Source organism: Drosophila persimilis, unplaced genomic scaffold, assembly GCF_003286085.1.
Source record: "Drosophila persimilis strain 14011-0111.01,24,50 unplaced genomic scaffold, DperRS2 tig00000191-arrow-pilon, whole genome shotgun sequence".
In the NCBI taxonomy this organism is placed as follows: Eukaryota; Metazoa; Arthropoda; class Insecta; order Diptera; family Drosophilidae; genus Drosophila; species Drosophila persimilis.
Window position 1 is genome coordinate 2,003,888 of NW_020825298.1, and position 13,076 is coordinate 2,016,963.

The window sequence follows — 13,076 nt, forward strand, 5'->3', positions numbered from 1 at the left end:
GTCTATATAGCTCTGTCCGTCCCGATGAGCGCCTAGATCTCAGAGACTATAAGAGCTAGAGAAATCTAATTTTGTACACTATTAGATTATAAGCACTATTAGAAGTGTATCTAAATATTTACTTAATACATACTATCTTATGAAAAAAAAACCTATGAACTATTAAAAGTCATTTCATTGTGTGTATTAATTAGTAGAAAAATACATATATATTCGAACTGTAACTGTACTAAAATATGAATAAAAGTTAACCAACTAATGCAGTTATTTCAAAGCTGTTCTTTTTTAACAAATTCTTAGATAGAGACGACGTATCCAGTTCATCTTCTTCTTGAGCTTTTTCGATGAGGTTCTTAATGAGATTATGATCCGATTCTATTGAGGCTTCGATATTATCAATAGACTCTATTTCATAGTTTTCTTCATCGTATTCGGAGGTTTTTTCAGTCAGACTAGGATTGTTAATTTTCGGCGACTCTACCTTTTCCACCATCTTTCTACCCATTTGCACATCTATCTTTGCCTCCATCTTCATCTCTTCCTCTAAACCAATCGATATTTTGTCTTCAATTGATATCGCCATTTCCTCCTTCACTGTCATCTCCGTTTCAGTCACTATGTCTGTCTCACCCGTTATGTCCATCTCCATCCCCATCTCTATCTCATGTTCCTCTACATCATCTTTTTCGCAGACGACTATTTGCGATGGAAAAATATAGTCATTCAGTTTGTATTCCAATTTGGGATGCCCGGTTCCTTTGAGCAAATTAAAGTTCTTCTCTTTACAAATATCAACAATCCCCATAATGCTGTATAGGTCAGAATCTAATTTCGGATCAGATTCTGGAGGTCCGTAGCTCTGTGACTTCATGAATACGTCTTCGCCCATTGGAATGGTCTCATCTTCAGTAAATAGTTCGTCGGTCTCCAATTTTTTGGTAATATGATCCACCGTAATTTTTTTGAATAGGGATAGGATTGTTGTTTTGAGTTCCTCCGAATACTGTGTATGGATTTGATCTCTCATGGCCTCGAACTCTAAAATCTCCATGGCTCGAATATTATCCTCCGTTTTAATGACAGTGTGCGATAGCATTGGGCCGACTTCGATTAACTGGGATGGTCGCACCGGTGGTGGATTCTCAATCTTGTTCATGATTGCTGCGAAGACATCATCGAATAGATCGTTTTGGTTCTCGTGCACAATGCGTTCGATTTCATCTTTCCAGCGCTGTCCGGGAACTGCCTGGCGGATAAGCTTTCGTATAATAGCCTTAGCCTCGTAGCTTGAAGTTTTCTGCGGTGTGTCACTTTCGCTGTCCGTGGAGAATAGATAGAGATCGTTGTCGATGAGGCGATCAATGAAGTCGCTAGTCAGGGTGGTGGATATGTCGAATGGTTCTAGCTCCTCCCACACTCTGCCAAATATCACGTCCTCAACAATATAATTAGCGATAAGAGCCTTCTCATGACGATCGAGAGCAGCATTTATGTCTGGGGAGACCATGTCACGTAGCATGAGACGCAGTGGAGCATAGGTTAGTGGCGTCTGAATGAGCTTGAAGCTCTCCAACCAACGCTCGATATCGGCATCAATGTCTTTTGCAAGACCCGTCACCGTTTTAGTGGCCTCATGGTCTGCTATGTGGATCAAATCTGTTGTAAGAATCCTTTTGAGATACTCATTGCTAACTTGTTTGTTGGCAGGGTTGCACTTCTGGAACAGCTCGTCGTATACCCTTCTCAGTTCATTCTCCTTCTGCCGCAATCCTGCTTCATTCGCTTCGCGCCGCCATCTCTCCTTTTGGGCCAAAATGGTAAAGAAGTGGAGCCTTCGCTGTTCCTTCAGCCGCCCCATTTCCTCAGAGAGGAACTGCATAATCCAACCAATATAGGTACCCTCGTACTTTTGCAAAAGATACTCTAAGTCTACTTGCCTCCTATCGTCTTGTAAGCTCTTGGCGAGTGCACTCGATCGATCAAGTTCAACTGTATGCCCCGTTTGCGGTTGCTCCATCCTTGACTTTTTAGGATTGTAGAACATAGTGGTCGAGCCTGAAAAAGAGCTCATGCGTGCATCAACTGAATGAACGCGTGGTTTGTGTCGTTTCTTCAGACTCTTGGGAGGATTTTTGTGTTCGTATTGCTGCTTTCGTAATGCCGTCAAGGAGTCGTAAAGCTTTTGTAATTTTTTTTCAGAGCAGAAGTTCTGTTCATACTCCTTAACATACTCTCTGGGCTTGGACAATTCCTTCAGTTTTCGGAACGGACACGTCACGTTGTTCATCTTCACGCGCTTCTCCAGGTCGTCCATCCTAATATCGAAGGCTTTGCGGTTAGCGCCTATAAAGTGACGACGTGCCGGATCTACACCGTGTCTGATTAGTGGTCCATAGAACTCGGAGCACGGTGATCCCAAGGAATACAGGGGACTCTGCCTTTGCCATTTCCGGGATGTCTTTGCGAGTTGTATTTCGAGCCGGCGTTTGCCTCGCTGATACTCTATCTCGTTCTTATGAAGAGCAGCTTGGCGGCGCTCCGCGATACCTTCGCAAGCCATTTCAATGCGCTTTTTGGATGATAAATGCATCTCCTTCTCGCGCTTGTCGAACATCTTTATAACGATTTCCAGACGCCTCTTCTGACACTCCTGTATGCACTCCTCCCGCTCGATCCAACTCTCCCATTCGAAGGCCTCCAGTATGGATTTGTACTTCGTTTCCATGGCCAATTCTCGGGCTTCTTGCAGTTGCCTCTTTAGGTTTGTGTTCAGTGCCTTGTTAAATGCCCAACGCTTGCGGGATCGTTCCAAGACTTCTACCTCATAGAGTCCCGGGGGCTTATCGCCAGGAAGAGCTGAAGCCAGTCTGAAAAGCTCCAGATGCTCATCTATCTCCTTGTCCTCAGTCTCCGGCAAATAGGCCAAGGTTTGTGCCGAGGCTTCCCTGGGAATCAGAAGGAGTACAAGTTTTAGCTACAAAGACCTACATAGGTCCCCGTTTAGTATTGAGCGTTACCTGTAGAGCGTTTGGGTTGCCTGCTCCTTGAATGGACGGTTGTACACGTATTTTGGAAAAAAGTCGCACTTGTTCCTTAAAGGTGTTTTCCGAGGATAAACCGAGGAATCCAGCTTGACCTCATGGGTTGTTGTATTAGTATCCTTTTCTGTGAGAAAGTCGATTCCCGGTGCCTTGAACAGGCACTCACTGTCTGTGCGTGGCAATCTGCCGGTGGACCGCTCCGCTGGGTTGTTGGCACCTATAGGAAGACCAAAGCACACGAGAAATGGGATTAGCAAACCCTTTTCGATATCATATCCTTCCGTACCTACCGCTTTTCAATCGTGGCCGCAGCGGAGACCTCGTGATCAGACATGATGATAGGCTCTGGCTGCTTCCACTGTAATCGCCCTTAAGATGTGCGGGATCTCGATTCTTGAATGTGGCATGTTGGCTGAGTTTCGGACTCTGCTCCCTTTCTATTCTGAGTGGAGACGATGGGCTTCTATTATTTCCCCTCGTTTCTCTTTCTTCCTGCAGGAAATGAAGCATTCGCTTTCTTCGGTGAAGCTCCCTCTGAGCTGACATATTATCAGGTTGATATATCTGGTGTTGGAGGTTTAAATAATAAGACAGATCTCGTTTAAAAGTTGTTGATGTAGTCTACTTGATTTGGGATATTTACTGTAACGATGGCACTATTTGCAATGAAGTATCTTTTATTTTGTTTGTCCTCAAAATCATTGGTAAATGTTTCTCAATTATAATTGAATTATATTCCGCAAAAGGGTAAATTTGGTACTGCAAGGCCCTGCCTAATGGGCAAAGCTCATCAATATCAATTTAAAAACATTGAGTTGGCCAACATTTTGGCGGCAATCTCGTCAATCCTCGAGCGGAGGAGGGAGATGCCATACCTAGATATATACAAACGACCTCCCAGGCCCCACCCAGAGTCTCGACAGGACGTTAATCATTTATTATCCTACATGTCTGTGATTATTTAGCTTTTTGTCCTGGCCCAGCCATATTTCATGTTCTTCCTCGAGCTTTAAATTTGTTAAGTCCTTTGAGATGTTTCTCCCTGCACTCTTCATCTCCTTTCTCCTGTATTCTTCCATCGTCCTTTTCCTCTGCTGGTGTGCAACTAATTTTGTGTAATAATTTATGAGCAAAGTTGGCTTTGGGAGAGTGGGAAATGCTCTTCGATAAGAAGTGTTTTTGACGATTAAGCGCAACACTCGAACAAGTTGGAGAGCGTAAATTGTTGTTTTGGCCCCCGGCCGGCGGGTCTTGGTCTTAAGCATTGAGAGTTCTTTTGTGTGCAATTTAATGCTATTTTTGCTCGTGAAAGTTTTGTTCAAAAGCCAAGAGCCAGCCACAACAAGAAGAGGTATCAGATGAAATCTGGTCGGACCTGACCCGTTTCCGACTGCCTTTTGGCAGCTTCACAGACTGGTAACTTTTAATTGGCTTCAATTTGATATCAGCTCTGGCGATAGCGATAACCTCCTCCACGGTGCCATTCGGAGTCTCATGTTCGTGTTTAGAAGGCACATTAATTATCACTGGAGGGCCTCGTTTTTATCTCAGTCTAGCTCCATCTTGCTTGCACTTTCCCATTAATTACCTTTGCTAAGCATTTGCCTATTTATCAGGTCCAGGTTTGGCACCCCGTCCTCCTCCTACGGCCTTCCGGCTGTAGTATTTTTTGCTGCCTGCGTGACCCCATCAAAAATAATGATGCTAATTAGGCAGCAGCATTTTCACGAAATGTTTAAACCGATTAACCGAGCAACTGTCAAAATCCAGCCTATCTCCGCACAAAATCCACCCCGGAAAATCGTGATTTTATATTCCAAACCTGTACAAAGGATACCCTTCCAGTGGGATCGAATCTCTGTTTTAACTTCAAGTATTGTCCATGTGAGAAGTCTTTGCCGCTCACCAGGTAGGTCTACTGGTAATTTTTTATATTTATATACCTTTTCTGAAAAGTATACTCCCATCTTCGGTTAGCAGCAATTAGATTTTTCCCCACTTCCTTTCTTTCTTCATTTATTTTTCCCATTTTTCCGTTCAGCCTTAGGGAAGGCGCTTTTCTATTTTCATTTTCCAAATAATGCGTATTTATGAGTAAACAATGAAATTATATTTACTTTCGCTCTGTCAATATTTGCATGCAATTAATTTTCCAAGCAAAAACCATCATGACCATGACGAGCAGCGAAAAATCAGAGCCAAACGAAGCGTGGAACGGAACGGATCGGAGTGGAGTGGAGGCAAAGTGCCGTAACGTGTGCGGGAGAGCTTCCGTGCTGCCCCCACTCCCCGTTCCTTTTGAAGGCTTCTCCTTTTTGCCGCAATTTACTTTAAAAGTATTGCTAACGAAGGAATCGAAGACGACGAGTGGCTGTCATATCTTTTCTCTCTGGCATTGCCTTTGCCGTTGCCTTTGCTGTTGCCTTTGCTGTTGCTGTTGTTATTGTATCTGTCGGGCCTGATGATGGGCGATGATAACGATGCTCCCAAGAATAAGTTTTCCCAAGTTTGCCTTGCCTTGCGCTGCCTGGCGCTGCCTCTGCCCGTCACTGTTGACTGCCTTTGGCGCATCCTTTGTGGCGGGTATGCCACCAGCCCTCAAGAAGTTCTGGCTTATGCCAGCCGAATCTTGCCTTCCACTCCCTTTAAAAAACTTCGTTTGCATGCTCTCGACTTTTTTAATTAAATCTTCAAGCAGAAGACCAATAGAATTGGCCAAAGTGCGGCCGAGTATTGGGAAACAGCCGTCTGAACCCTGTCCCACCCATTCCCCCGAAATAAAGCCATTAAACTACATCCAGCTCGGCCCGCTTAATGGCCAGGCCGTTTAAATTTCCAGGGCTGAACCGCAACGGCACAGCACGACCAGCAGGCCAACGGGAAAGGGATCTCGCTCGGTTTGATTTTATGTTATCAAAAATATTTTCAGGCACTTAAATTAATTTATAGCCCTGCAGAGCCCATCCGAAACAGCTAAATATCAGTGGAGAGGCTTTTATAGGCCTCCCGCAGGCAGATGCTTAGGCGGGGAGGGGCTGCTAATAAAATGCGTTCGGAATGTAATCAAATTTGTGGGGAATTTGTAGCTAAGTAAGACCAATTCGAACTTTATTAAAATCCAATTAAGTATTGATTTTGATACTCTACTTTCTATACTCATAATTTTGGTGCTTTTATCATCACTTATTTATCCTCTTTTTGTTGATCCTTTTATAGCGACGCCTCTGAATTCAGATAAATTAATGTTCTAAGCGCAAAAAATTGTAAATCAATATTTATTGTAATGCACATTGCTTGTATTTTATGCCCTACCATTAGGGGTACTATAAGTTTTCTAACGATGCTCAGAGACGGTAGACAAATGTTTCAAAAACAGCTCCGTCTATGGCTAGCGTAGGCAAACTAATATGTTTTTCAGTCAATGACCAAGATCGAATATCATTATACTCTATACGAGTACTATAAATATCCCCCTAAGGGCATTGCTTCTTCGCCCTCTTGACGCTAGACATTTCCTATTTCCAATTTCCTTTGTCCTTCCATTTTTTGGGTTGTTGGCTTTTGTGTTGTTTTGCTTTTCGCGCTTATGTCGTAAAATTTATGACACGAAATGTTTTGGCATTACTTTTGGGCGGTTTATCTGCGGCCATGTACCACTCACAAAGGTAGGCGGTGGTGTTGGCGGCTTGTTAGGCGTGGCATGTGGTTTTGTTTGCCCTTTTTTCCCCTCCTTCCCTTCCCCTCTCGGTTATTTTCGAAATGGGACATACTCGTACGTACACACGTATACATATGTTTGAAAATTGTTAGATTTATGCAGGAAAATTTACATTTTTGCCTTTTTTATGCTTTGTTGCTGGGAATGGAGGGGATTTGGCTTTGAGAATTCCATAACATTTTTCCGTCGGGGGCCGACCATCGTCGGTGAGCCATTTATCAACTACTGCGAAGGAACTTTTCGGGGCCAGAACATAAAATTGCACTTATGCAGCATCCAGCGAAGCAACCAATCTAACCATAACCAACCAGCCATAACCAAAGCCCAGCCAAGTGCATGGGGGTTGCTCGGAGCCCGATTCAGACCCCGACCCCGACCCAGACCTTCCACATCCTTCCTTCCTTCCCGGTAATCCCTCTTTTCTCACTCCCTGGGATACGGAAAAACTATTCTCGCATTCAGAGCGCACATCTTGAGTGTGTTTGTTAGGGAGTCTAGTGGCGGTAGTAGTCGGCGGTTAGTCCTATACCATTTGCCTTGCCTTGAGACCGCATAAATTGCTTTAGCACCAAAGGGATTTGTGTCAAAATCAGACCAAAACAGCCCGCTCAAACACAAGAAGGCTCCACTTAACTCTGCCCCCCCCCTTCGTTTGGAGTCTATAATAGAGGAAGTCCGTGTGCATTGTGGGGAATACTTGATCCTCTTCATAGAGTCGGCTGAGGCTGGCCCCATCTACTCGTACCGTTTGTTAAATTGTGCGATATTTAAGATGTGAGACAAGGCAATGACAGTTCCATATAGTTTTCCATATTTGACTAATGAAAATGAAGTACCCATGAACAGTTTTGTAGACTCGAGAGCATTTCTCTAATAAGTGATCATACCCCCACCCTTGTGCAGGATACAGGAGTCCTTGAACAGGTTGAGATGAGAATGCAAAAAGTCCTCCTCGCTTGGCTAACGAACGTGTTCTACCATTCACAATATGGAAATGTCAAGGAAAGCCCTCGCCCCAAACGAGTGTATCCCTTTTGTTGGCTGCCCAGCAAAGTGGCAATCTGTAATAATATTTATGTATTCCCTTTATTTTGCGCACTCATCCAAGTTCATTACAAATGCATGATGCTCTCCGTCCAATGGCATCGACAAAAAAGGGAATACTTGCCAAAAGTTTTGCCTTAATTTGGAGCATTTTCTGTTGCTGCTCCGACCAAAAAGTTTTTCTACTTCAATGGCGACTGCCTCATGTACTCCTTGGGCCCAGGCACATATGTGCACAGCAGAGGAGTGCGAGGATACATACACATGTACATACATATATACACATGGGTTTCTGAATGGTCTGAGTGTGTTAGGGGCGGCCATATTACGGTCTGGCAAATCAGCTTACAACTTAAATTGAGGCACTTTCGTTTAGCTTTACTTCACTTTGCATGCCCGCCTGCCGCTCTGCCACCGTCTCCGTGTCCGTGCCACAGATCCTTGAGTGGTTCGAGGCCTTTGGAGTAGGCACAACAGAGGAGGAGATACGGAGCTTCGGAGCTTCGGAGAAAGGACCCGCCCCGGTTGAAAGGAAGCAAACAAACCGCCGGTGGCACAATTTAGTTCCTCAGGGAAATGCTAAAGTTTTCCCTCTTGTTGTTGCGTTTTTCTTCTTTCTTTTCTTTGGTTGTTGTTGCTGTTGTTGTTGTTGTGCGGTAGAACTTTTCACTTGCTCTATTTACCAGGATATTTCTGCCTTCTGCATGTGTGTGCGTGTGCCCGGGTGTGTGTGTGTGTATGGGTATTAGAAATAAATCAAGGGATTTTTGGGATTTCGGTTTTTTCTGCCACGTTTCATACGGTTCATTCATTCGTACTCGTACTCTCCCCTCGACTCTCTCGACCATTTTTGTGGGGCATTCTACGTACGCTCGCATGTGTGGTTGAGCTCCCAGTGTTCCCAGGGCTCCCAGCGGGGTATTAGTTTGGAAAATTGTTTAGTCCACCGCAGGCCCAAGCAACAACTTGTTTGGAGTTGGTCAAAGCCCAAACACAAATACAATGCAATTACACACATTTTTCCCTGTCGATCAAGTTGTGTTTACTTTAAAATGAAAAGCGACAGAAGTGTGTTGATATTTTGATGGAGGTTTTTCCAATTATCGCATTTGTTTGATGTTTTTTTTCGGAATATTTCCATCTAAGATGGGCTCCAAGGAGCTTAGGCTGAGGGAAGTGCGGACAAGCTGTTCAAACCGAGCTGACAGCTGGTTGACGGTACTCGTGTGTATACAGAAAGTCTTCATCTTCCATTTGTGGCAGCCACATTTAGTTAACCTCCAGTGCATTACACTAATTACTTGGATGGATTCAGGGAATGGGAAAGGCAATCGGAATGGGAAAATAAAGGGCATACACCACAGCGTTAACAATCGAATTGATTTGACTCGATCGAATGTGACTGGTTTCGCTTAGTGTTAATTAAAGCAACAACCGCTGCGAGCTCCTTGGTTAATCAACCGAAGAGCCAACATAACGTGCAAGAACAGAACAGAACGTGGAGCTTGGGAGGACGACCAGGAGGACAAACAGAACCACGAACACAGGCGAATTGCTGTGCATTATTGATAATTTGGCGTATGTCAGGGCACGTCTAATTAGTGGGTGTGGGGGGCGAATGCCTTTGATGTCATGCCGCAGCCCCTGCAGCAGGGGCAGGAGGGGGATGCGCTCTTGCTCGGAAAACGCGGTTAATTAAATGTAGTCACATATTAGCAAGATTATTTGAAAACATTCCGCTGGAACAGCTGCCGCTGCTCTGGCCATGCTTTTGGACATTTCATGTGGCTGCTCCTTGTGCCAGCGAATGTCTCATTACATTACAAATTAACTAGAAAATTACTTTTGCCATTCATGTGATAATAAACTGGCAGAAAAAAACCAGCACCGAGGTCTGCAGAAGTATGAAATGAATGAAAAATACAATCATTTCAATGCAAATAATTGCACAGGACATTTCCTGCGCTTTGAAGTGGAAAATGCGCCACAAAAGAGGTTAAATGGAAAATGAACAAATTGCAAAACGAATTTCTGACAGCACACTGCCCCCTCCCCACTCCCCCCCCCTGCATGCATACATATGTCTGCACAAATGATTGCCAGAGGGGCCGTGAGCACTGCACTTGGATGGATGCGAATAAACGAGCAAGCACACATATACTCGTGTACTCGCTTACTCGTGTACTCGTACTCGAATATGTATTTGAAATTGAAAACTAATTCGTTTGCGGGGAATATTGTGCCCGGATGGACAGGGTTTGGGTGTGCAAATTAATTAGTTGATAATTAAATCCGTGCATGGCAAAGCGATGCCTGGATGAACGGTTCTAGTCGAGGCCATCATGGCGTATGCGTGATATTTGTGCACATTTATACAGCCATTATTCCAGTATTCCACCGTTTGAAATGGTGGTCTTACCTTTTGGGCCGAACAATGAACTACTTACAAATTTGACACATTTTCCATTTATTCTCCCCTTCACTTTTCCATGGAAAAAATCAAATTACACGTAAACGCGCATTCAGTGCTCGTTTCGAATACTGACAGACAAACGAAATGGAATAAATCAAATATGTTCGGGGCCAGTCCAGTCGGGTAAAGCCGCCAAATGTTGTTCAAATCAAACGAACTGTCGGCCAGCATTTGACATTTAATTAAATAAGAGCCGCAGTTGGTCGAACAGGACGAGGGAGGTCCAAATGGAGTGGTGGGGAGTGGTGTGGAGTGGAGTGGGTTTTTTTTGGGGGAAAGTGCATAACTTTTCCACCTACATTTTGGTGCTCATGTTTCCCTTTTTTGCTTTTTTGTTTATTTGGCTAACTTTTTTCATTTATTTGCGATGCTGGTCACAGCTGCGTGAGTGCGCACTTCCTTCTTGTTTATTATATCCAGTGATCACGGAGCAGGAGGGTTAGATGGTTTTTTTGCTCAATAGATGCAACAATCGAGACTATCTTATGGGGGAATACCCTTGAGAAAACTCATAGATACTACAGTGGAAATTTCTTCGGAATTACCCTTTCGAATGTCGCCTTTTACCCTGCCCTGTCACTGGCCTCCACCAACTACCGGGTATCCCAATGTCGAGGCACTCCTCTCGAGGGTTTTTTTTTGTTTTTCCTCTCTGGGCTCCTTGTGCTTTGTGACAGCTCATAAAATGTGAGCGACACGCATTAAAAACGTATGCCTCCAAGTAACACAAGGGAGAGACCGGTTGGGGGCACAAGACCGTGCGTTGGATTTGACACTGAAGAATGGCCTTTGGCGCACTGTGCCTGGCCCTGCCCGCTCCTTCGTGCTGGTCCCGAAGCTGAAGCTGAGGCTGGAATGGGTGCTTCTGGGGCAATATTATGATGAGCCGGTAAAGAGCAATATGAAAATGAGGAAAAACATTGCACACTGGCGCCGCAGGCTGGCAGAAAAGGTCCTGCCCCGCACACACCCCCAGAAAGATATTTCTTAATAAGCAGAAAGCCTTATGGAGAGAGTAGATGGCTTCGGGCCGGGCTAATGCCCGCCTATAAAAGCGGATTGAACGCACTAAATAGTCGTGGCATTTATTTAATTGAAATCTGCGAGAGAGCCCCATTAAATGTTGCCACATTTATCACAGCAAAAACAGGAATATTAAATCTGCTCAAGATTATCCGGTTGTTTATGGAAACTAAGGGGCATTAGGGGGCGGAGGCCTTGACAAGCTGACTATCGGACTTCAAAAAAAGGAAAAAAGAAGGCAAAGCTGGGTATCATTTTAAGCGCTTTAAACTCTTGCTGTCCTTCCTTTTTCTAAGATGGTTTTAGTCTATTAAAGAATATAAATAGGCGCCCGGTTCCCTTTTTGGATAGGAGTACCACCTCACCTCTGAGGATTATTAAGTGCACTGCCATGGGTACAAATATTACACTCCCCAACAAATGCCAGACTTGAAACATCCGCCGTTTAATAATATGCCCCCGAATGATATATGCGCACACGTCCTTCCCTTCCTTCCTCAGGCACATCCGGACTTTATTTTATATTAATTATTACGCTATTGAAAAACGAGATTTTTGGTGTTTTATTTTATTTTATGTAATTTTCGTTCTGGTTTTTTTTTGCATTATTTTTTTATGCCTCGTCTGTCCTGGTAGCCATTTTGTGCGCAATTAAATTGCGTATGCGTTTATTGCTCCCGGGTGTACGCATATATTTACATATGTACGGGTGTACATATGTATATGTGGAACATGGTATATGGTATATGGTATATGGATAGTATTGTGTATTATGCGTTCAATGTTTTTATTTTATTTTATTCTTTTTTTTTAATTGGTTTCGTTGGCGGCGGATTTGTGTGTTTGTGCTTGTATTTTTATTTCTGTATTGCTGTATTTCTGTATTGCTGTATTTCCGTATTTCTGCATCATAATGAGGCAAGTTGCTATGCAGCATTAATGAAAAGTGCTCACCTTTTTAATGGCAAGCAAACTCGCTCCCACCACACCTGTGGTGCGTTTTAAATGAAGTGTTGCTTCATTAAATATGAAAATTAATGCTATTTATTTTGATTAAATATTCATGCCGTTGCATTTCCCAAAAGCCAGCCATGTATGAACATATTATCCATAACATTGGCAATAATTTTTGAAGTGTGATCTGTTTAGGCAAGCGGAACGAAAATCCTATTCAGATGAATCATAATGTCGTCTGTGAAAAAAAACACCCTGACCCCATGAAGCGAAAGATCAAAACGTTCTCTATAAAGACACATGCATACCTTCCTATAATTATATTCTGTTCGTTTTTGTATGTCATTTCGGATGACAAATTTATGCTAAAACTTTAAACGAACTAACTTTGTCATGCAAATTCGGAGGAGTGCCAAAAATGCTTCCTCACTTTTATTTTTTCTGCCAGAGCTTCGACGATACATTAATCAAGAGCCCACAGCTCTGGAGAATACTTCCTGTCGAGGAAAAGGGGAACTTAAGGCCTTTAAAGCCCCAACCACTGCCTACTCTTTGGACCGTGTTTTGTTGCCAAGGCTACACTTTTACGAAGCGCGAAGCATTGAAAATCATATGAAATTTCCGTTTGACAAGGCACAAAGAGCCAGGGGCGGCGCACTGGGGGGGAATAACAGAGAAAAACAGAGTGAGTGCAATACCGAACCCAATCGAGTAACCCAAGCTCTATTAAGGCCCACGGCGAAATGGCTCTATGTATCTGACAACTGTCACCAGGATACCGCCGACACCCTCCGCACCCTCCGCACCCACCGCACCCTCCGCA

The 13,076-nt window shown here is 43.8% G+C and overlaps 1 protein-coding gene across 1 annotated transcript; it reads right to left on the reverse strand.

Annotated features, from left to right (window-relative positions):
* Nucleotides 1–230: 230 nt before the first annotated feature.
* On the reverse strand, nt 231–3,586 carry LOC6595659 (cilia- and flagella-associated protein 91). The gene is made up of 3 exons (XM_002020745.2): nt 3,332–3,586; nt 3,018–3,258; nt 231–2,945 (listed from the first exon to the last, which is right to left on the reverse strand). Exons 1-3 carry the CDS (start codon nt 3,549–3,551, stop codon nt 248–250), a joined length of 3,159 nt encoding a protein of 1,052 aa, XP_002020781.2. The 5' UTR covers nt 3,552–3,586; the 3' UTR covers nt 231–247.
* Nucleotides 3,587–13,076: the final 9,490 nt, after the last annotated feature.